At 49.8% G+C, this 23,646-nt stretch overlaps 2 protein-coding genes across 5 annotated transcripts in view; one reads left to right on the top strand and one right to left on the bottom strand.

Moving 5' to 3' along the window:
* The window catches only part of PKIG (cAMP-dependent protein kinase inhibitor gamma), a 109,961-nt gene extending 94,756 nt beyond the window's left edge, over positions 1-15,205 (top strand). For all 3 annotated transcript variants that reach the window (XM_059896294.1, XM_059896295.1, XM_059896296.1), the window contains 2 exons: positions 11,289-11,462; positions 14,472-15,205. In XM_059896294.1, the coding sequence (XP_059752277.1) occupies positions 11,312-11,462; positions 14,472-14,551 (231 nt within the window). In that variant the 5' untranslated portion in view covers positions 11,289-11,311 and the 3' untranslated portion in view covers positions 14,552-15,205. The remainder of the gene's footprint in view (positions 1-11,288; positions 11,463-14,471) is intronic.
* Positions 15,206-16,442: 1,237 nt separating this feature from the next.
* The window catches only part of ADA (adenosine deaminase), a 33,509-nt gene continuing 26,305 nt past the window's right edge, over positions 16,443-23,646 (bottom strand). Inside the window, exons 4-11 of one of the 2 annotated variants that reach the window (XM_059896291.1) lie at positions 22,271-22,414; positions 21,501-21,616; positions 20,226-20,353; positions 19,510-19,581; positions 19,326-19,427; positions 19,000-19,064; positions 17,256-17,385; positions 16,443-16,619 (exon numbers count right to left, since the gene is read on the bottom strand). In XM_059896291.1, the coding sequence (XP_059752274.1) occupies positions 16,446-16,619; positions 17,256-17,385; positions 19,000-19,064; positions 19,326-19,427; positions 19,510-19,581; positions 20,226-20,353; positions 21,501-21,616; positions 22,271-22,414 (931 nt within the window). In that variant the 3' untranslated portion in view covers positions 16,443-16,445. The remainder of the gene's footprint in view (positions 16,620-17,255; positions 17,386-18,999; positions 19,065-19,325; positions 19,428-19,509; positions 19,582-20,225; positions 20,354-21,500; positions 21,617-22,270; positions 22,415-23,646) is intronic. The other variant, XM_059896292.1, reaches the window with a different exon arrangement.

Here is a 23,646-nt window from a genome sequence, read left to right as displayed (position 1 = left end):
AACCCCAAAGTTTATCACTCAAGAAATCATTAAATTGGTCTACAGCAGTGAGACAGCACACACCATGCAACCAATTAAAAAAAAAAAAAGTTATCTTGTAGTATAAGGACTTTGGGTTTGTTTCTAGAGTTTTTATATAATCAGTGCTGCGGTGGCTTCAGGATGATCTGGAATTGTTTCCAGGAAGTATTTTTGAATGAAAAAAGCGAGATGGAAAACAACTTTTTGTTTTAAATAAAAGAAGAAGGAAGGAAGGGAGGGCAGGAGGGAATATGTTTGTTGCCTGGATTATCTTGGGAGGACACAAGAAAGTGCTTGCCTGGTGGGGGGAAGGTGTCTGAGTCCAAGGAGGCCACTGAGCTCTTACTCTTTTTCCTTTCATACTTTTTTTTTTTTTTTGGCTGCGTTGGGTCTTTGTTGTTGCGTGCGGGCTTTCTCTAGTTGTGGTGAGCGGGGGCTACTCTTCGTTGCGGTGCGCAGTCTTCTCATTGCGGTGGCTTCTCTTGTTGCGGAGCACAGGCTCTAGGCGCGCGGGCTTAGTAGTTGTGGCATGTGGGCTCAGTCATTGTGGCTCGCGGGCTCTAGAGCGCAGGCTCAGTAGTTGTGGCGCACGGGCTTAGCTGCTCCACGGCATGTGGGATCTTCCCGGACCAGGGCTCGAACCCATGTCCCCTGCATTGGCAGGTGGATTCTTAACCACTGTGCCACGAGGGAAGTCCCTCCTTTCATACTTTTTGAGTTTCATACCATGCACATACATACTCAAAAATGAAATAATTTAAAAATAAAGTGAATGCTTTCCCTGAAAAAAAAAATACAGAAAATTTAAAAATCATTCATAATTTAATTAAGTAATATTGATATGTGATCATATCATTGAGATTCTTCATTTAGCAATCTATGTGAACAATCTGTGTGAACAATCTATTTCCCCCTGTCTCTTAAAAACTTCACAAACATTTTAATACCCGAATGGTATTTCATTTGGATACAAATTAGTTAAATATGTATATATTTCTCTATTGTCCATTTAGGACATGTGACGTGCCCATTTAGGAGCTCATTTTGGTGTCTTTAGTTTTTGACTATTACAAGTAATACTGTGATGAACTTCTTTGAACCTTTATCCTCATGCACAACATGGATTACGTTCTTAGAAAAAAGTATTATAAGCTGACTTAGTGGCTCAAGGATATGAAAAAAGGTGAGGTTTCTTGATGTATCATGTTAAGTCACTCAGAGAGGTCCTGGCGTTTATACTCTCCTTAACAGAGTCTGAGAATGACCGTTTTCTGATGCAGCTTCCAACTCTGAGGATTCTTTCTTATATTTCCCCATTTGCTGTTGACTTTAAGAGCAGAGAGTGAGGGAAGAATACAAATGTTGAAGAAAAACGAAATCGTGTGCTTGTGCTGTGTGTCAGAGAGCTCCCCAGACGCACCCCACCCTCAGGCCTGTCTTTGGAATTGGTCTTCCCTGGGGGGATGGGGATGGCAGCCGGAGCACACTGGCCACAGTTGGTGTTTTGCAGCATTGGCTTTTGAACTTGGTACGCTTCCTTCTCCGAGCCAGGAAAGTCAGCTTCCTACCCTGGGCAGCCTGTAAGGTCAGCCAGGCAAGGGCAGGAGCCAAAGCGCCAGGGTGTCAGTTCCAGCAGGAAGCTGGCCTTTTAGATGGAGCCTGTAACTCCATCCATCCCACAGTGTCAGATGCTAGAGATCCTGGACCAGAACATCAGCACAGCCATCTACAGTGGACAGAGGCCTTTCCCACTGGCCAAAGGAGTGAGTCACTTTATGGTTTCCACAGATAGGGAAAGAGGGATGGAGGGAAGATAGACAGACAGGTAGACAGAGAGATTCAGATTTAATTTGGCGAGTAATTATTTAGTACCTGCTCTTTGCCAGGCCCTGGTTGAGAATCTGAGGATGGAGCAGCCAGAAACATATGGTTCAGCTGCCAGGATTAGGCCTTTCAGTCTGGCCTGGTGAAAATCCAGACAGGAATACCAGTTCTCATAGAGCCAACGGTCTAGCTGGAGGAAAAGGACTGAGGAGAAGGGGCTCAGGAGCTGGCGTGGCCTGCCCAGTGTCTCCTTCCCACCAGCAGGTATGGGTCCGCCTGAGACCTTCCCAAGTCGTGGTTATAAACTCACCTCGCAGACCTCAGAGGCTGTTGTGGCAATTTAGTAAGCGAGGTATGGAAAACATGATGACTTGATAAGTGTTACCTTTACGATTATTGTTAGAACCGTCATCATAATTTTTATTCTGTGTTACTGCTGTTATTGCAACAGGCCACTGCCCTGTTCTCAAGCTTTGAGCAGTTTCCCCAGAGGGAGAGTGTAGAAGTGAAACTTCTGTGACCTACAGAAGAGCCACCTCTGGGACTTCAGAGAGTTCAGAGGTTTTTTTGCTGAGAAAGAGCCGGAAACACAACTAGGGCAACTTCTTTCTCTCAAGGCCGCTTAGAAAAATAGGCTCGGTGCGCCCCCTGCTGGAGCTGGGGGGCTGCCTTAAACAGAATTCTGGGCCTGCCTTTATTCTGTTTTACAGATCTGGTGATGGAGGCCCAGAGAGGGGCAGTCTTGCTCAAGGTCTGGTGGCAGAGCCAGGTTCATAGCACAAGGTCACGTCTCTTGTTCTTTTCTCTGTCTACTACAGGACGCCTCCCTGTCTCCCCTGTCTGATCTTTGAGTGCCCCTAATTTATTCTTTAGGTGTCTCTTCTGAGCTAGGTGTTGTGGGGAGATGTGGTCCAGCCCTCCATAGCGGCCAGCCCCTCTTTTCATACAGCACTCACACGCACAGACACACACACACTAGTTGCTGAGCCCCACCCTGGCTGCTTTCCAGCTGCTTCCTGCCAATGTCAGTTACTTTCTGAAAGCGTTGAACAATAACTTGGGCTTATAAAAACTCCTACCATTATAAAAATTTAGTCTTAGAAGTGAAAGTTCCCCTTAGACACAAAGTACCACACTTGGCAAGGTTTTTTTTCTTGTATCTGCTATCTTTCCCCATAGAAACTGGGTTTTCTTTCTTTCTCTTTTTTTTTTTTAATTGAAATATAGACTTACAATGTTGTGTTAATTTCTGCTGTACAGCAAAGTGATTCAGTTATACATATATACATTCTTTTTTCATATTCTTTTCCATTATGGTTTATCATAGGATAATGAATATAGTTCTCTGTGCTATACAGTAGGACCTTGTTGTTTATCCATTCTGTACATAATAGTTTACATGTGCTCACCCCAACCTCCCACTCCATCCCTCCCCCAATCCCCTCCCCCTTGGCAACCACCAGTCTGTTCTCTATGCTTCTGTTTCATAGATAGGTTCATTTGTGTCATATTTTAGATTCTGCATATAAGTGATATCATATCGTATTTGTCCTTCTGACTTATTTCACTTAGTATGATAATCTCTACTTGCATCCATGTTGCTGCAAATGGCATTACTTCATTCTTTTTTATGGATGAGGAGTATTCCATTGTATAAATGTATCACATCTTCTTTGTCCATTCATCTGTCAATGGACATTTAGGTTGTTTCCATGTCTTGGCTATTGTGAATAGTGTTGCTATGAACATAAGGGTGCATGCATCTTTTTGAATTATAGTTTTGTCTGGATGTATGCCCAGGAGAGGGATTGCTGTATCATATGGATCGTATTAGTTTTCTGAGGAACCTCCATACTGTTTTCCGTAGTGGCTGCACCAACTTACATTCCCACCAGCAGCGTAGGTGGGTTCCCTTTTATCCACACCCTCTCCAGCATTTGTTATTTGTTGACTTTTTAATGATGGCCATTCTGACCGGTGTGAGGTGGTACCTCATTTTAGTTTTGATTTCCATTTCTCTAATAATTAGCAACATTGAGCATCTTTTCATGTGCCTATTGGCCATCTGTATTTCTTCTTTGTAGAAATGTCTATTTAGGTCTTCTGCCCGTTTTTCGATTGAGTTGTTTGTTTTTTTGTTGTTGAGCTGTATGAGTTGAAACTGGGTTTTCTTTAAGGTGTTGTTTTGCAACCTGCATTTTGCAATTAACAGTTTATCTCAGACACTTTGCCATCAGTACAGGTCCATCTGGTGCAGGGTATTTTTTTGTGAATACTTTATAATTTGTTTAATGCCTAGCCTTTTGAGGGACATTTGGGAGCTTCCCTATCACTGACCTAGGATGTGCAGTAAACATCCTCATACTATAAAGAGCATTGGCATTTGCCTACGTGTGTCTAAAACTGGAATTGGCTGGGCCCATCTCACCTAGAGGACTGTGAGCTCCTGGTCAGGCCAGTGGCTTAGACCCCCCCGTCCCTCGCTAACTCAGGGTGTGCCAAGTGGCCAGAGTCCACGGCCTGACTTGTGTGATTTGATTGCCTTCAGGAAATCATAGGTGCTCAAAGAGAGATACTCGTATTCCCCTAGCAGATTAGCCTTTTAAAAAATATATATAATAGCAATACCCATTGTTGACAAGGGTGCAGATAAACAGGCAATCTTACAGGCTGCTGGTGGGAATATAAATAGGAACAGAACTGAATTTATGTTTTATTTCCTCATCTTTTTCTGTTATTATAAATACCATTATGTCATTCAGGAAAGCAACTTGGAAATGTATCAAAAATGTGTCTTAAATATTATTTCACCCTTCCCTTTAGCTTAGCAATTCTACTTCTAGGAATATACTCTAAGGAAATAATTAGACATAGCACAAATATTTACATAAAGACCTAGTGCTGTCCATAGTGATGGAAAATGGGAAAGTGCCTCCATGTTCATTTCTAGGGGACTCATCAAATATATCATGGTGCATATACAAAAATCATCTAGAGGGAACCTTCATGACGTGTTTTAGGGAGTTTCAAACAGTAAGCTATAAAATACAGTGTACTATAGTATGATCTCACAAATCCTTTTTTACATGTGTATGGCTCTTCTTTATATATGTGGTTCTCTTCTTTTCTCTCTCAGCTGTAAAAATCAACCAGCAGGGCTATTCACCACCATCTCTGTAGCAGTAACTCCTAATTTCCTGTCTTTCCTCCCAACCCATCCCCCATCTCATGAACCATCCTCCATCCACCTACTTATTCATGTCAGGAAGCTCACTTCCCCATCAGCCAAACACCAAGTCCTGGTGATTCATCCTCCAGATTACATCTAGAATGTGTCTGTCCATCACCACCTCCTTCCTTCACCCACCATCTTTGTTTTTTTTTAAACTTTTCATTTTATATTAGAGTATAGTTGATTAACAATGTTGTGTTAGTTTTAGGTGTACAACAAAGTGATTCAGTTATACATATACATGTATCTGGTTTTTTTCAAATTCTTTTCCCAGTTAGGTTGTTAGAGAATATTGAGCAGAGTTCCCTGTGCTGTACAGTAGGTCCTTGTTGGTTATCCATTTTCAGCACAATTCTTTTTTTTTTTTTTTTTTTTTTTTAGTAAGGTTTTATTTATTTATTATTTATTGTTTAGGCTGCGTTGGGTCTTCGTTGCTGCGCATGGGCTTTCTCTAGTTGCAGCAAGCCAGGGCTACTCTTCGTTGTGGTGTGTGGCCTTCTTATTGCGGTGGCTTCTCGTTGTGGAGCATGGGCTCTAGGCACGCGGGCTCAGTAGTTGTGGCTCGCGGGCTCTAGAACACAGGCTCAGTAGTTGTGGCGCACGGGCTTAGTTGCTCCGCGGCATGTGGGATCTTCCCGGACCAGGGCTCGAACCCGTGTCCCCTGCATTGGCAGGTGGATTCTTAACCACTGCGCCACCAGGGAAGTCCTATCCGTTTTAAATATAGCAGTGTGTACACATCAATCTCAAACACCCTAACTATCCCTCTTTCCCACCCTTCCCCCCTGGTAACCATAAGTTCGTTCTCTAAATCTGTGAGTCTGTTTCTGTTTTGTAAATAAGTTCATTTGTATCTTTTTTGATTCGCATGTAAGTGATATCATATGATATTTCTCTTTCTCTGTCTGACTTACTTCACTCAGTATGACAACCTCTAGGTCCATCCATGTTGCTGCAAATGGCATTATTTCGTTCTTTTTAAAGGCTGAGTAATATTCCATTGTATATATGTACCATATCTTCTTTATCCATTCTTCTGTCGATGGGCATTTAGGTTGCTTCCATGTCTTGGCTATCGTCAACAGTGCTGCAGTGAATACTGGGGTGCATGTATCCTTTCGGACCATGTCTTTCTCTGGGTATCTGCCCAGGAGTGGGATTGCAGGATCATATGGTAGATCAATTTTTAGTTTCTTAAGGAACCTCCATACTGTTTTCCATAGTGGCTGCACTAATTTACATTCCCACCAACAGTGTAGGAAGGTTCCCTTCTCTCCACACCCTCTCCAGCATTTGCTGTTTGTGGATTTTTTGATGATAGCCGTTCTGACTGGTGTGAGGTGATATCTCATTATAGTTTTGATTTGCATTTCTCTAGTAATTAGCGATGTTGGACATCTTTTCATGTGCCTCTTCATCTGTATGTCTTCTTTGGAGAAATGTCTGCTTAGGTCTTCTGCCCATTTTTTGATGAGGTTGTTTGTTTTGATGATATTAAGCCACATGAGCTGTTTGTAAATTTTGGAAACGAATCCTTTGTTGGTGACATCATTTGCAAATATTTTCTCCCATTCTGTGGGTTGTCTTTTCATTTTGTTTATGGTTTCCTTTGCTGTGCAAAAGCTTTTGAGTTTAATTAGTCCCATTTATTTTTGTTTTTATTTCCATTATTCTGGGAGATGGATCAAAAAGGATCTTGCTGCGATTTATGTCAGAGAGTGTTCTGCCTATGTTTTCCTCTAAGAGTTTTACAGCATCTGGTCTCAAATTTAGGTCTTTAATCCATTTTGAGTTTATTTTTGTGTACAATGTTATAGAATGTTCTAATTTCATGTGTTTACATGTAGCTGTCCAGTTTTCCTAGCACCATTTATTGAAGAGATTGTCTTTCCTCCATTGTATAGTCTTGTCTCCTTTGTCGTAGATTAATTGACCACAGTTGCGTGGGTTTATTTCTGGGCTTTCTATCCTGTTCCATTGATCTGTATTTCTATTTTTTTTTTTTACCAGAAATTTGTATTTATTAATAAGAAACCCAGGTTTGGTATCTATCAATCTCATTTTTGCATTAAAAACAAACAAAAAACCATACTGTTTTGATGCCTGTAGCTTTGTAGTATAGTCTGAAGTCAGGGTGCCTGATTTTTCTTTCTCACAATTGCCTTGGCTATTCGGGGTCTTTTGTGTCTCCATACAAATTTTAAGATTTTTTGTTCTAGTTCTGTGAAAAATGCCATTGGTAATTTGATAGGAATTTCATTGAATCTGTAGATTGCCCTGGGTAGTATAGTCATTTTGATAGTATTGATTCTTCCAATCCAAGAACACGGTATTTCTTTCCATCAGTTTGTGTTGTCTTTGATTTCTTTCATCAGCATCTTATAGTTTTCGGAGTACAGGTCTTTTGTCTCTGTAGGTAGGTTTATATCTAGGTATTTTATTCTTTTTGATGCAGTGGTAAATGGGATTATTTCTTGAATTTCTCTTCCTGATCTTTCATTGTTAGTTTATAGAAATGCAACAGATTTCTGTGTATTAATTTTGTAACCTGCAACTTTACCAAATTCATTGATGAGCTCTAGTAGTTTTCTGGTAGTGTCTTTAGGATTTTCTATGTATAGTATCATGTCATCTGCAAACAGTGACAGTTTTACCTTCTCTTTTCCAATTTGTATTCCTTTTATTTCTTTTTCTTCTCTGATTGCTGTAGCTTGGACTTCCAAAACTATGTTGAATAAAAGTGGCAAGAGTGGACATCCTTGTCTTGTTCCTGGTCTTAGAGGAAATGCTTTTAGCTTTTCACTGTTGAGTATGATGTTAGCTGTAGGTTTGTCGTATATGGCTTTATTATGTTGAGGTATGTTCCCTCTAAGCCCACTTTCTGTAGAGTTTTTATCATAAATGGGTGTTGAATTTTGTTAAAAGCTTTTTCAGCATCTTTTGAGATGATGATATGGTTTTTATTCTTCAGTTTGTTCATGTGGTGTATCACATTGATCGATTTGCTGATATTGAAAAATCCTTGCATCCCTGGGATAAATCCCACTTGATCATGGTGTATGATCCTTTTAATGTATTGTTGGATTCAGATTGCTAGTATTTTGTTGAGGTGGTTGTTTTTTTGTTTTGTTTTTTTTTCGCTGCATTGGGTCTTCGTTGCTGCGTGCGAGCTTTCTCTAGTTGCGGCAAGCAGTGGCTTCTCTTTGTTGCAGAGCACGGGCTGTAGGCTCGTGGCTCGTGGGCTTCAGTATTTGTGGCTCATGGGCTCCAGAGTGAAGGCTCAGTAGTTGTGGCACATGGGCTTAGTTGCTCCGCAGCACGTGGGATCTCCCTGGACCAGGGCTCGAACCCATGTCCCCTGCGTTGGCAGGCAGATTCTTTTTTTTTTTTTTTAATTTTATTTATTTATTGATTGATTGATTGATGGCTGTGTTGGGTCTTCGTTTCCGCACGAGGGCTTTCTCCACTTGTGGCAAGTGGGGGCCACTCTTCATCGCGGTGTGCGGGCCTCTCACTATCGCGGCCTCTCCTGTTGCGGAGCACAGGCTCCAGACGCGCAGGCTCAGCAATTGTGGCTCATGGGCCTAGTCGCTCCGTGGCATGTGGGATCCTCCCAGACCAGGGCTCAAACCCGTGTCCCCTGCATTGGCAGGCAGACTCTCAACCACTGTGCCACCAGGGAAGCCCGGCAGGTGGATTCTTAACCACTGTGCCACCAGGGAAGTCCCTGTTGAGGATTTTTATGTCTATGTTTTTTAGTGATATTGGCCTGTAATTTTCTTTTTTTTTTGTGGTATCTTTGTCTGGTTTTGGTATCAGGCTGATAGTGGCCTCACAGAATGAGTTTGGGAGTTTTCCTTCATCTGCAGTTTTGTGGAACAGTTTCAGAAGGACAGGTGTTAGCTCTTCTCTAAATGTTTGATAGAATTCATCTGTGAAGCCATTGGGTCCTGGACTTCTGTTTTTTGTAAGTTCTTTAATCACAATTTCAATTTCAGTACTTGTGATGGGTCTGTTCATATTTTCTATTTCTTCCTGGTTCAGTCTTGGGAGATTGTATCTTTCTAAGAATTTGTACATTTCTTGCAGGTTGTCTGTTTTATTGGCACACAGTTGCTTGTAGTAGTCCTGTTTTTTTTAGGCTGCACTGGGTCTTAGTTGCAGCACGCGGGATCTTCGTTGTGGCATGTTTAGTTGCACCATGCGGGCTTCTTTGTTGCGACATGCATGTGAGATCTAGTTCCCTGACCAAGGATAGAACCCGGGCCCCCTGCATTGGGAACACAGAGTCTTACTCACTGAACCACCAGGGAAGTCCCTGTTAGTAGTCTCTTATGATCCTTTGTATTTCTGTGGTGTCGGTTGTAACTTCTCCTTTTTCATTTCTAATTTTATTGATTTGAGTCCTCTCCCTTTTCTTCTTGATGAGTCTGGCTAAAGGTTTATCAATTTTGTTTATCTTTTCAAAGGACCAGCTTTTAGTTTCATATTGTTTTCTTCGTCTCAGTTTCATTTATTTCTGCTCTGATCTTTATGATTTCTTTCCTTCTACTATAGGTTTTATTTGTTCTTCTTTTTCTAGTTGCTTTAGGTGTAAGGTTAGGTTGTTTATTTGAGATTTTTCTTGTTTCTTGAGGTAGGATTGTATTGCTATAAACTTCCCTCTTAGAACTACTTTTGCTGCATCCCATAGGTTTTGGATCATTGTGCTTTCGTTTTCGTTTTTCTCTAGATATTTTTTGGTTTCCTGTTTGATTTCTTCAGTGATCCATTGGTTGTTTAGTAGCATATTGTGTAGCCTCCATGTGTTTGTGTTTTTTACAGTTTTTTTCTTGTAGTTTATTTCTAATCTCATAGCATTGTGGTCAGAAAAGATTCTTGATATGATTTCACTTTTCTTAAATTTACCGAGGCTCACATTGTGGCCCAGCATGTGGTCAGTCCTGGAGAATGTTCCATGTGCACTTGAGAAGAATGTATATTCTGCTGCTTTTGGATGGAATGCTCTATAAATATCAATTAAGTCCATCTGGTCTAATGTGTCATTTAAGGCCTGTGTTTCTTTATTGATATTCTGTCTGGATGATCTGTCCATTGATGGAAGTGGCGTGTTAAAGTCCCCCACTATCGTGTTACTGTTGATTTCTCCCTTTATGATTGTTAGTATTTGCCTTATATATTGAGGTGCTCCTATGTTGGGTGCATATATCTTTACAATTGTTATGTCTTCTTCTTGGACTGACCTCTTGATCATTATGTAATGTCCTTCCTTCTTTGTCTCTTATAACAGCCTTTATTTTAAAGTCTATTTCGTCTCATATGAGTGCTGCTACTCCCACTTTCTTTTGATTTCTATTTGCATGCAATACCTTCTTCCATCCCTGCTTCACCCACCATCTTCTCACACCTGAATTTTTGCAGGAGCCCCCTAGCTGGCCCCCATTCAGGTCTGCTCACTTTAGGTGCCAGAGTCATCTTTGAAAATGCTAATCTGAACATTCATGAGCCTCAACCCCTCAGGGACCAAATTGAAGATGTGATCAGGCCCCTGCCCAGCTCAGCAGCATCCTCGGTGTCTTGGCCCCTCTCCCACAGTTCCCCAGCCCACGGCTCTTACGTTTCTTCCATCCCACCGTGCCTTTGCTCCACAGAGCCTTCATACGTGCTCTTCCCCTCACTCCTGGTCTAGGCTCCTTGTCTATCTATTCCTCCTAGGATCTCGGCTAAAATGTCACTTCCTGACCCCCAAGCCTTGGTCAGGCCCTGGTAGTCACTCTGGTACCCTGCCTTCTCCCTGGAAGTCCGGAGCACTGTGGTAATTACTTAGGTATTAGGTAATTACGCTAAATGACCCAGTAGACTCTAAGCTCCCTGAGGGCAAGGACCACAGCTGACTTATTCATTGCTGCATCTGTGGCCCCTAGCCAGTGCCTGGTACATGGTGTTGATAAATGTGTAGATAGTTATCATGAACTTTACTTAGAGAAAACACAAAAGATGTTCTTTAAAACGGTGGTGGTGGCTTTTGGGGTATAAAATTATGCATGACTTATTTTGTTCTTTGTACTTTTCTGTGCTTTCTGTTTTGTTGTCAGCGAGCAAGGCAATAACTGTCAGTTTGTCAAAAGACATCAGTGCCGGGCCCCAAGCTGAGTCTTCTGTGCAGGATGCACCAGGGTTCACCTCTGCCCTCCTGCCCTTGTCCCCACAGGCCTGAAGAGCGATGCGACAGGCATGATGGAGGTCGAGTCCTCCTACTCGGACTTCATCTCCTGTGACCGGACGGGCCGCCGGAACGCAGTCCCTGACATCCAGGGAGACTCCGAGGCCGTAAGCGTACGGAAGCTGGCTGGCGACATGGGCGAGCTGGCCCTCGAGGGCGCAGGTCAGAACCCACAGGCACTCTTGTGTTCAAGCACTCTTGGTGGGAGACCCTCTTCTGGGCTCCGGGACTGGCCTCTAAGTCCTAGCCTGCCCCCACTTTCTCAGAGAAGAAACTGGATTTAAATCAGGCCCCAGGCCCACGGTCAGTGGCAGAGGGCAGCCACTCCCTAGGCTAGGGGGTGCCAACGTCTCAGGCCATGAGGACCCTCTGGCCAGGCATCCCAGTGCTTCCCTTTCCCCTCAGCCTCCCCATCCACCCACAGGCCCTGTCAGTTCTCCTCCAAGGTCCCTCCCCAGGCCCTCCGCTTCTCTGTGTCCCCACAGCCACCACCTGGCTCAGGCCACTCCCAGCACCGCAGCAGCCTCTGCCCAGGCCTCCCTGATCCACCCCTGCCCCAACCCTCCTGCTGGACAGCTGCCAGCAGGGTTCATTTAAACCCCCTGTCCCATCGTGCTTCTGCCCCTGCGTCCACCCCGCTTCATCTCACGGTCTCCTCTGCTAGAACATTCCTCACCAGTCCTGGCTGCCCGAGGAACCCCACCCTCCCTCCCCGTGCCGTCCCGTCCCGTCAGCGGTCCTTCAGCCCTCCCTTGTCCTGCGGCCCGAACTCCTCACCAGCCGTGGAAGCCTCCCCAGGTCTGACCCTGCTCCCCTCCAGCCTCTGCTCCCATCTTTCTCCCCTGCGCCTCTGGTCCAGCCTGAGGAAGGGACTTCTGTTTCCTGAAAGTCCCTGATGGGCCTTGCACACTCTCCCTCTGTCTGGTCCTGCCTGCCCTCCCTTTGCCGGGCTGGCTTTTCCTCTTTCTTAGAGGCCCAGACCGCTCTGCTGAGAAGCCGTCTCTGACCGCCTCCCCCTGTCTGGCAGGGGAGGCGCCTCTTCTCTTGGCCGTCTCCACAGCCCCCTGAGCACAGGGCCTCTCCTCTGGGATCCGCATCCTGGGCCCTCGGTGCCTGGTGGCGTTTGGCACCCGGCAGAGGTGCCTGGTCAATGGCTGTTCACTGACCAGCACGCCCAGCTGCCACACCAGGCCTGCTGCCAGGGCATCTGCGTCTGCTCTGGTGAACGGTTTTCTATCTCCTTCAACTCAGTGTAGCTGCTTATCCACCTGCCCAGGCCCTCTAATGCCAGCTCCCACCCCCGTCCGATTCGAGATCCCTGCGGTACCCGGTGTCCTGGCAGCTGTCTGCCAGGGTGACGGACAGTTGAAAGGGGGACCTGAGGAAGGAGTGGCGCTCAGCGCAAGGCAGTGAAGTGCGCCTGGTGCAGTGCAGGCCAGAGTGGCCGAGGCGCCTTCCAGCAGGCCCTGCAATGAGCAGCTTCCGCTGGCACGTCTGCGAGCCATGCTCAGTCCAGCGGACTCACCAAGGGAGTGGGAGTACAGAGAATACAGGTTCTGATCCTGCGGGCCCTGGAACATCTATTTGCCTAAAGCTCCCGGGAAACTGATGCAGAGCCCGGGCAGGGGAGGAAGAGCCACAGCCTTTGCCCGTCCTGAGGCCTGGCCACCAGGCCTCCCCAACTCATGTGTGTTAACGCTCCCCAAGCCCTTTGTGTGCGAACCTTTGTCTTCTCTGATGTTTTCTTACGTGGGGAGCACAAACATTTCCTTACTTGGCCGAATAATGAAACATAAACAACCAGCAGGGCATGAAGGAATATGAACGCACTGCTTGGCAGCATGTGACCGGGAAACTTTCCGAATCACGCTGTGAAACTGCCCTGCAGGAGTCCCAGGGGTGCTGGTTGGAGAGGAAAATGCTTGGGGACCTCTCTGTGGGCCAGGAGAGAGCTGGGGCCTGCACAGAGGAAGCCTTGCCCCTAGCTGAGCTGTCCCATGTGCCAGGTGACCACAGAGGGGCAGGGATGTCACCCTCACTTCATAGATCAGGAAGCAGAGGCTTGCAGAGATTAAATAAATTGCCTGAGGTCCCACAGCGAGGAAATGGCAGAGCGGTAGTTACTGCGGAATTTAACGAAAATATTCTTGCTCGCCAGGGTGGGAGGCTTCGGACCAAATAGGGCATCACAAACTGGGAAATCTGCCTGAAGCGCAGTCTAATTTGTCAGCCTTCCAGTGGGCCAGAAGGACCCTCTGGGACCCGGCCTTTGCTGCCAGGACAGCTGCCAGGACACCAGGTACCTCGTGCACAGGCCCTGCCCCATGATAGGAGGTGACCTGAGGCGCAGGTGTCCAAGTTCTCCCTGCACCGCTCACTACCACTAACCCCACCTCTGAAGCCAGCTGCCAGGGCAGAATGAGGCGGTATCAGTGATGGGTCTTTACAAACCCTGGAGAGCGCTCCTTTAGGTGGCAGCCTCCTAGTTAGTGGAAGGGACACGGCTCCCTCCACTGTTTGGCTCTCAGGCAACTCGGTTCACCTCTCTGAGCCTTGTTTTTCTCATCCGAGTCGTATCGTGACCCTCATCACACCTCCAGGCTGCTGTGTGACTGCACGAAAGTACTTGTCAGTCTGCAGCCTCAGGATCTGGGTGCAGGGTAGTTTCTCCCTAGTCACGCGAAGGGCTTAGCCTAAGGATGCAAAGACAGAGGCCAGAGAGGGAGATGGGGGTGGTGTGGTGGGGACACAGCACAGTGAAACAGCCACGGGCTCCACCCCAGCCCCTGCTGCAGGCCACCCCTGGTGCTCCCCTGGGCTGGCATCTTCTGATGCCCTTCTCTGTCTTACAAGAACTACCGTTTGCCGAGCACATGCTGGGACTCTAGACACCCCACACAAATATCCTGACCCTCACCAGCTACAAGTATCCATCCGTGATCCTGGCCTTTTCTTCACTTTAATCATACTAGTAACAGCGCATGCGCATTTTCTTTGTAGAAATTAAAATGTTACAGACTAGGCTAAAGTTCCCTTTAGCTACCCCTCACCCAATCCAGCTCCTGTCCTGCTCCCCAGGGCTTATCCACTGTTACTGCTGTGGCTGGGCCCCTCTAGACCTCCTTCTATGCATTACGTTTGTGTATATGCTCCTTTCTCTCTCCTCTGCAGAAGGACAGGCGGAGGTGGGCACCCCAGACAAGGAAGGCAGCAATCAGCCCAAGAGCAGCGATGGGACCACCTCATCTTGAACATGACCTTGCCCGAGGAGGCTGGAAGAGAGACGCGCCGTGGACGGAAAGCCCTGGCACTGGCCCGGCAGCCTTTCCGCTGAGCAATGTGTTCCAGGCAAGCCAGGCCAGACTGAAAGGCAGCCCCAGAGGCTCCCGTGGCCCCTACCCTGGGAAGGCCCTCTGCCCACACCCCCAGGCTCCACGCTCCCACCACCTCCTCACTCGCCCGGGGTACACTTTCAAGACACTGTAACCACAGGATGTTATTTATTCAGCAGGTGCTGGGACTTGGGGGCTGGGTCCTGCCACCTGGGTGAACAGCCTGGGCAGGGACCGCATTCTAGCTCTGCCCCCTCTTCTCCAACCCAGCCAGCCTTCTGTGTCAGGACCTTCTTACCCCTTTTTTAAGAAGCACTTTTAAACTTTTTAGAAACTTTAAACCTTTTCTCAGCAGAGAGGGAGGGAGCTGACAATTTACCTTTTATTTTGGAAGCCATTGTAAGTTAAACTTTTTGACCATCTATGCAGCTCTGAGGTTCCCTCATGGAGCTTCACAGATCTATTTTTAGGGAAGGGATCTTGTGCTCAAAACTCTCTGATTAACTCTTTGCCCTTTCTACCAAGATAAGTGACACCTAGGACCCAGGAAATAAATGCTGATGATTTGTGTGATAGGTTTAGATGATTATTTCTCCTTTAAACAACAGCAAAAGCAGGGGCTGGGCCTTGTTTCCCCAAGGCCATGATTAGCTGGGACCCATCGCTGCCCCAGGCTTCCACGGAATGAAGTACCTGAGAAGATGCTGGGGTACCGCAGAGGCCGGCACCACTCCTCAGGCCAGTATCTGAAGAATCATCTTCCATCTCACCCTCTCTCAGCCCAGTTCACAGCTTTGGGAACCCAAAAGGAAGGTTTCCCCCCTTAGGACCTAGAGTAGGAGGGGGTTAAGAGTTCAGGGAGCATTTAAGCAGATAAGCCTTCCAAGAGAAGCCTGGTTTCTTCTGGACGGAGAGCAGGCTTTGGGCCCCGCTTTGCCCCCCCTTCCCATTCACAGACCCCACCGGGCTCTCGGGACCCTGCTGCTGGGCAAGCTGCCTGCTTCTGGGGGCCCCAGGGGCTCCTTCCGTTCTCCACAAACCCAAGTTGGCCCGCTCCGACCGCAGCGCCATACACCACATGCTGCACAACCCCAGCCGTTGGTTTCTTTATTAAGCACCAGATTTTCAGCACGAGTCGCCATAGGAGGAGGGATTCAGATTCAACCAGCCACAGGCCCTGATCCTGGCCTGGGCACACAATCAGAGGAGAGACACGGCCAGGCGGAGGTGTATGTGTGTACAGAAACAGGCACGTGGGCTTCACGAGTGTCAGTAGCTGACTCTGGAAATCATAGTCTCCCTGGAAGGAGTAAAGGGAAGCCTGTCGATTAACCCCAGAGTTGTGAAGACTCCATCCACAGGGTGAGGACTCTGAGAGGTGGCCACGATGTCTTCAGGGACGCTGCCCTGCTTGCCAAGTAAAGGAAGCAGAAAGATAAGGCAACTTGTAGTACCCAGGACATAAAAAAAAAAAAAAAAATCACAGAACACCAGAGCCAGAGAGGAACCCCTTTCTACAGATGGGGAGACTGAGGCTTGGAACAAGGAAAGGCTCTGTCAAGGCCACACAGGAAGGAAGGAAGCAGAACCTAGCTGCACCCTGGGCTTAACTCCCTGCCCTTGGCTTTGGGCAGCCCTGGAGATGCCCCAAGTTGCCAAGACCTTGGGAGTGGGCTTGAGAAAGTCTCCTCCTCAGACCAGCCTCAAGACAGCATTATGCAGAAAGTGAGCCTGTCCAGTGAGGGAGGACCACCAGCCAGGGAGTCATCACGCATCCCTGGTGCTGCCCAGGAGAGGAAGGGAGGGCATCTTGCTAGAAGTCCCCGGAAAGCCAGGTGGGAGCCAGGGCAGGGCACCAGCCCAGCAGCTCAGTCAGAAACATACCTGCAGAGGCCAAAGGTGGCATCCCATAGGCTTTATAGAGCAGATCAAGAAGCTCCCTCTTCTCATCTTCTGGGAGGAAACTGGACTTCGCCGCATTGATGTTCTGGAAGGGCCAGCACGGCAGACAGCGTGAAGCCAGAGAGCATAGAAGGGAGTCCTTAGCAATCTAGTGACAGTCCGTCCTCTTCATCAAACATGGGCAATTCGTTCAGCTCAGAGTGGGGAGGACTTGCCCAAGGTCACGCGGCAGCAAGTGCCAGAGCAGAGACTATGAGCTTCTGCGTTCTTAAAGTGGCAGGACGTGATACACAGATGTGGGAAGGAGGTTGGAGAAACCTTTGAGAGACAGGGTGGGATGTGTGGCGCCAGAGAGACAGTCCTGCAGGGACAGACTTGGGACATCAGAACCACTGAAATCACGGGCTCATCCTGGGGTCTGTGAGTGGCCTGAAAAGTGTGTGCAAAATGTATAGCTGAGCACACCTTTCTGGGGAGATGGTTGACAGCTTTCAGAGTCTTTCAAGGCACTTGATGGAAGCAGAGGATAAAAAACCCAGTCCTAGGTCAGGATCTCAGCCGAAGATGTCTTCTCTGTGGAAGGCATCGAACTCCAGGTCTGCCTTGGCCTGGCCTGTTGCAGCAGACTCTCCCCTCATTCTCCGGGGCTTCCGGGCCCTGGACAGGACCTGCAGGCCTCACACACTCCCAGGGCCCAGAGTCAAGGCACACAGCCACTCACCAGTCTCTTAAACTCCTCTTCAGTGAAGCCCATGTCCTGTTTGGTCATCTGGTAATCAGTGTCCAGGGTGGACTTGAAGATGAGTGGGTCATCCGTGTTGAGGGAGTAGTTAGCCTGGTCGTTTTTGAACCTGGACAATGCAGGGGGGTGGGGGGTGGGGGGGGAGGGGGAGAAGCACCTCCTGTCACTGCTGTGTAAACAGTCACTGCACGTGGACGTCCACCCTCCTTTGAACCGCGCGGCACCCTTGGACAGGCCTGGAAGTTCTCGTTGTGCAGAGGAAGACACAAATTCAGGGAACTCGGGTGACTTGTCCAAGGCCACATTACTAGCAACTCAAGACTTAAAGCCGTCCAGCCAGGCCAGAGCCAGGCAAAGGCAGGAGAGGGGCCGGCTTGGCGAGGCCAGAAAAGCAACAGCCTGCTCTAGCTACCCCCCTCTCTGGCCCTCCCCTTCACAGCCGCACTCTGGGAGAGTTGTCTGCCCCCTTCACCAACCGTCCTCAGCACCCCCTGGGATCTGACTCTTCAAATACGCCATGGGGACTGTTCTTAGCGTAATCCCTGACCACCATCTTATTAAATCCAATGGACTTTTCCTAGCTCTCACCTCACCCGACTTGTGGAGCAGAATTTTATACTGGTGACCTTTTCCCTAGATTTCTTGGACACCGCACTTGTGGCTTTCCTTCTGCCTGTGCCTTCACTGTCACTGTCCTTCTGGATTCTCTCCTAGGCCCTCTTTTTTTTGTTGTTGTTATTCAAACAGAAAGTCACAAAAATTATAATCATCCTCATCAGTTCACTCCGTCCCATGTAATTAATTTTTTTTATCTTGATCTTTTGTTAGCACTTTTTTATGAATTCATCAGTTTTCCATTAGAGTTCTGAAAATGCTTATTCATTCAGTTCAGCAGTACAGTCAGTTACCAGAATCCTAGGCCCTCTTGCTCCACCGTCTGCTGAGGCCATCACTTCTCCTTCAACCACCGAATCTCTTTAGGTGACTCTTTCTCCAGCCCACAGGCTGTATGCCCACATGCTTCCAAGAGCCTCCACTTGGGTGTCCTGTAGGTACTGCACACTCCACATTCCTAAAGCAGCTCAGGCCCGCCTTGTAATCAGAGTGTGAGCGAGCCCAAGCTCCTCTCCTTCTCGTAAGCTTGGCGGACAGACCATCAGTGCTGGCCTGACTATGGTCACCCGAGTTCTTAGTGAACTTCTGGGTCAGCTTTTCCCTCCTGAGGCCTCTCCCAGGGCTCAGTCCCAGCGCAACCTGAAGAAGGGCCAAAGCTTCTTAGTTAAGCCTATGGGGCAGGATCGGGGTGGGGTGGGATGGGACAGGCTCTCCTGGGGAAAGCTTCAAGATGTGCTGGGGCCCAGAGGGGCCAGGAGCAGAGACCACGTGAGCAAGAGAGACTCATCTTCCTAATTCCTAGGAGGTAGAATCTGGAGTGTGGAAGTTTCCCTTGGGGTAGCAGGGCATTCTGCTATAGCTGGATGAGCTACAGGGCCCCCAGCTGTGCTATGCAATAGCTGGGTGACCTCATCATCAAGTTACACCACATCCAAGCTTTGGATTCCTCACCTTTAAGACGAGGACAATAGCGCCTGCTTCCCAAGCATTTGAAGAGCTTTCACACCCAAGAGACCCCGCAGGGACCAGTGCCCCGTCCCTGCATCCCCTTCCCACCCTTGGCTTTCCTAGTACAAAACTGAACGGACCCCGGGGGCCCAGGCCTCACCGAACGACTGCATGCTCCGTGCCTGGCTTCCAGGCGCCCGTGAGGTAGCTGGACCAGGGGCAGACCTGGAAGAGCAGGCGGGTGGCTGGCACGAACCCCCCGGGGCCACGCTGACCCCCGTCCCCAGGCCAGCTGGAGCCACCTCCTCCGGCGCCGTTCTCGCCCTGATCACAGCGGCCCCCTCGCAGCCGAGTCCCAGGAGCTGTCAGTCCTGGTTTTCTCCCCCCACCCAGCAGCTCCAAGGCCTGCGGCCCACGCTCCCTGCGGCGGCTGGACCCCCCGCGCTTTCCACCGCCTCCCTGACCTCCCCCTCCCCGGCCCCTCACCTCGAAGTGCATGTTTCCCTGCCGCAGCCTGTTGTAAAGGACCGGGTCCTCCAGGGTGTGGTAGCCGTGCCCCAGCCTCTCGGTCTTGAGCGTGTCCACGGCCTGTTGACAAGCAGGGTGGAGCCCAGCGCGGGCCGCGGGGCGAGCGGGGAGAAGGGCCCCCGCCGCCAGCCCGGCCACTCACCTCTCTCACCACCTGGGCCGAGCCCACCTCCCCGGCGTGGACCGTGCGGTGGATGCCGCTCTTCACGGCCTCCTTTAAGGGCAAGGGCTTGGTCAGGGGCGGCCTGGGGCTCGGCCCCGCAGGCCCTGCCTTCAGTACACTCTGGGGCTGAGTAATCATTTAAGTGGTAGCCCTCCTTTATTAGACAGTTATTACGTGTCAGACACTGTAGGAAATGGTTTGGACACCTTACGTTACATTCACAGCTGCTCTAGTACCTATCTTACAGGGAGCAGGGAGGGACTGAAACTCAGGAGAATTAGGTATCACGACCAAGGTCAGACCGCTAGGAAGAGATTCCAGAGCTCCTACTCTCGACCCCATGCTTCACCCCTTCCACGGGAAGCACAGCATGAGGCTTTGAGACGTCTGCTCCAACCCACTCATCCCAGCCGATGAAGCAGGCCCAGAGAAGAGACAGTCTCGCCCAAGGTCACACAGCGAATCATTAGGGCGAAAGGCTCCAACACAGGACCCTCCAGCACCAAGTGGGGTTTTTTCTTTCATACCAGATTCCCAATTTCTAGAGCCCCTAGACCCAGTCCGACACACCTGGGAGCCCAGGAGGCCTCGTGATCCCCCGTCGGTGTGCCTTCCCCCTACTGGTATAGAGACCAGCTCCCCACGCTGCTCCCCCAGAGCCAGCCTCTCCTCTGCCTCCGTCCCCCAGGACCCACCACATAGGCCTTCACGTGTTCAGGGAAGAGGCTGCTGCCTTGGATGGTCTCATCTCCGGCCAGGTCGATGGCCACCACGGTCTGCTGCCGGTACTTCTTACACAGCTCCACCACCTCTGGGGACCAGCCTGTGGGCGAGATGCCCGCCGGGCCTCTGGCAGCAGCACGGAGGAGAAAGACCCTCCCAGCCCTCCCACCCAAGGCCAGCACAAGACAGAGGGCCCAGTGTCCCATCTTCAAGGCCTGACCCCGCGGCCTTCGGGGCCTCGGCATCCTCTCCTCGCAGAGGGGGGCCATGTGCTGTGGCACAAGGTCACAGCGAGGCTTTGCCGAGGCCGCATGTGTGAGACACCGAGGTCAGGGCCTGGGCTCAGTAAACGACAAATGGCAATTCTCTCTCTCGATCCTCACACCCACCCTCAACCTAGCAGATGAGATGGAGGTCCACACAGTTTAACATTTAAACCTAAAACAATTCCCACTAGCGTTACTAAACACATTGCTAACGCTGGTCATTGTAAAGTGTTTTAAAAAGAATGACCAACCACAGGCTTTGGAACCAGATGGCCCTGGGTTCTGCTCCGGTTTGTGCCTTCCTGATTGAGCCTCTTTCTACCTCGGTTTCCTCATCTGTCAAACGGGGATAAATGATGGTGGTCCTGTCTCCTAGACCCCTGTGAGGATTAGAGAAAATACCCCAAGCCACTCTGCACAGGGAGGCCCTGCAGGTTGACACTAGCCCCTCGCTGTGGTCTCACTACTCCTTAGAGCAGAGAATGGGGTAAGTACGATCACCTCCTGTGACAAGGCATGTCTGAGATCCAGAGAGGTGATGTGACCTGGAGAGAGTCACACAGCGGGGCTCTGCCTTGGAAGCACAAGTCCTGGAGATGTGACCAGTGTCAGTCACAGGGAGACCCCTCAGGCCCTGGCGCTCAGACCTAGTCCCAGGTTCCGCAGCCCTGACAGGAGGGGGCCCGGCCCACAGGGTCTCAAGGGAGGACCGCGGCCTGACGGGAACCACGCTTAGGCTTTTCTCTATTGTTCAGCCTCCCTTGATTTTAAGCCTCTTGCAGGTCACGTGGCTCCCAGGCTCAGCCTCCCTGGGGAGAAAATTCTGTTGCAGGAAGTTCTGAGCTTGCCCAGGAGGAAGCCCCGAGGTTCAACTGATGGGCTCAAGACAGACCACGGGGACCGGTATGGCCCCTGTGCCCGGCCAGGAGGTTGTGGTGGCATCAGATGGGCAGCCAGGGACGGGGCCAAGGTCACACTCACTGGGCTGGTGGCGCATGCAGCACAGGATGGACCGCACCTTCACCCCGAAGTCTCGCTCTCCGTCTTGCAGGCCCTGGCCCACTAGGCGCACCACCTCATCTGGGGTGAGGTCCCCTCTGTGTGCAGAGAAAAGTAGGGGTGGGCCTGTGACAAAGGCAGATCTAAAGGACAGCCCTGGGACTGGGAGAGAGGGAGGGAGGGGAGGCGGGGAGGAGGGGGAGTAAAGAGGGGAAGGAAAGGAGGAGAGAGAAAGGAGGAAGAGGGGTCTTCCAGGAGAATCCCTCACCCCCACTAACCCACTGCCTCTGAGGAAAGGACGAGGGAGATAGCCCCAAGCCCTCGCGCACCCCCTTCCAGCTTTCTTGGAACTGCCTGGACACTTCCAGACCTGCGAAGACTGTCCCAGTTCGGGGGGTTGTCAGACACAGCCCTCCTCCCACCCATGATGGAGAGCACTGCTAAGCTAAGCTCACCTGTTGTGATTCCCACTTGTCCACAAGTATCAGAGTCATGGCTAGAAGGGAGCAAGGTGGTTGAGTGGTACCGCTTAGACATCCCTGGGGTCCAGGCAGAGGGGCAGGAGTGGGCCAAACTCACTTTGGTTACAGGGTTAGGATAGGACCCCTAGAAGTCACTGGGTAAGCTGTGGGCCAGGTCAGGGAGCAAGACCAAAGTCTTGCTTGGGCCAGGGCCTCCCAGTCTGCCCCTCGCGGTCTTGGGTCCGGCCACCCTGCCACAGCAGCGGCACAGCCCTCCAGACGGTCACTCACTCAGCCTGGTTCCAGGGGATCGGCTCCACTTTGGAGTTGGCCAGCAGGTGCGGGCTGTAGCGCACCTCCACGTACACCACGCCCTCCTTGGCCTTCGTCTCCACAAACTCGTAGGCAGTCCTTTTGATGGCCTCCCGGCAGCCCCTGGGAAGGGCAGAGAGGGGCTGGGGACAAACTGCCCCAAGTCCCTTGGGAGCTCCAGGAATAACAAAGCTGTCCCCTGCCCATAGCAGATCAAACCCACGTGTGGCCCCCCAGTCTCTCATTACCCAGCCCAAAGCTCTGGGCATCTGCTGGAGAAAATCCTAGAGGCACAGCACGTCCTGTCAGCTCTACTTCCAAACTGGATGCCAATTCTCGCCCCCTCCGCCCTGGTTCTAACCACCTCACCTCTCTAACTGGCCTCCTGGTCTCCACGCTTGCCCCTGTAGAGCAGCTAGCTCAATCTTTTCAAAATGGAAATCAAAGAGGGAATTCCCTGGCAGTCCAGTGGTTAGGACTTCACACTCTCACTGCTCAGGGCCCGGGTTCAGTCCCTGGTTGGGGCACTAAAATCCCACAAGCTGTGCAGCGTGGCCAAAAAAAAAAAAAAGGAAATCAAAGAACATCACTCCTCCACTCTGAACCCTAGTGCCTCCCACCTCGTAGAGTAAGTCTCAACCCCACCCCCCAACCCCCCACAAGGCCTGCGTAATCCGGGCCCCTGCCAGTCTCCCGCTCCTTCCATGACTCCTCTGGGGTCTTCTTTCTGTCCAGCGAACAATCAAGCTTGTTCCCAGGTCAGGGCCTTCGTGTTTGCAGTGCCCCAGCCTGCAGGCTTTTCACCCAGATCACCCTATGCTCCCTCCTCCCTCCATTCAGAGCCCAGCTCCAGCCTCACCTCCTCAGGGAAGCCTTCCCTGACCACCTTATTTTAAAACATCTCCTCACCCTTTTTCACCTCTTCTCCTGGGCTTCAGTTTTCTCCATGGCCCTTATCACCACTCGACATCACAAATCACATGGTTTCTTTATTAGCTGGTTTTCACCTCCCCAACTAGAATGTAGTCTCCACGAGACAAGGACCCCTCCATCTGTCTCGTCGCGGCTATGATCCCTCAGCCAAGGAAAGAGCCTAGGACATTGCAGCCACTGAAATATTTGTTGAGTGATAGATGTAGGCCAGCAGGAGGAGAAATAGGAGAAAAGGACACACACAGGCAACAAAAAGCAAAAATAGACAAGGGGGACTGCACCAAACTAAAGAGCTTCTACACAGCAAAGGAAACCATCAACAGAGTGACAGGCGACCTACCGAATGAGAGAAAATATTTGCAAACCACACATCTGATAAGGGGCTAATACCCAAAATGTGGAAGGAACTCCTACAATTCAGT

The sequence above is a fragment of the Balaenoptera ricei genome, chromosome 15, assembly GCF_028023285.1.
Source record: "Balaenoptera ricei isolate mBalRic1 chromosome 15, mBalRic1.hap2, whole genome shotgun sequence".
Lineage (NCBI taxonomy): Eukaryota > Metazoa > Chordata > Mammalia > Artiodactyla > Balaenopteridae > Balaenoptera > Balaenoptera ricei.
This window is presented reverse-complemented; position numbering and strand designations above follow the sequence as displayed.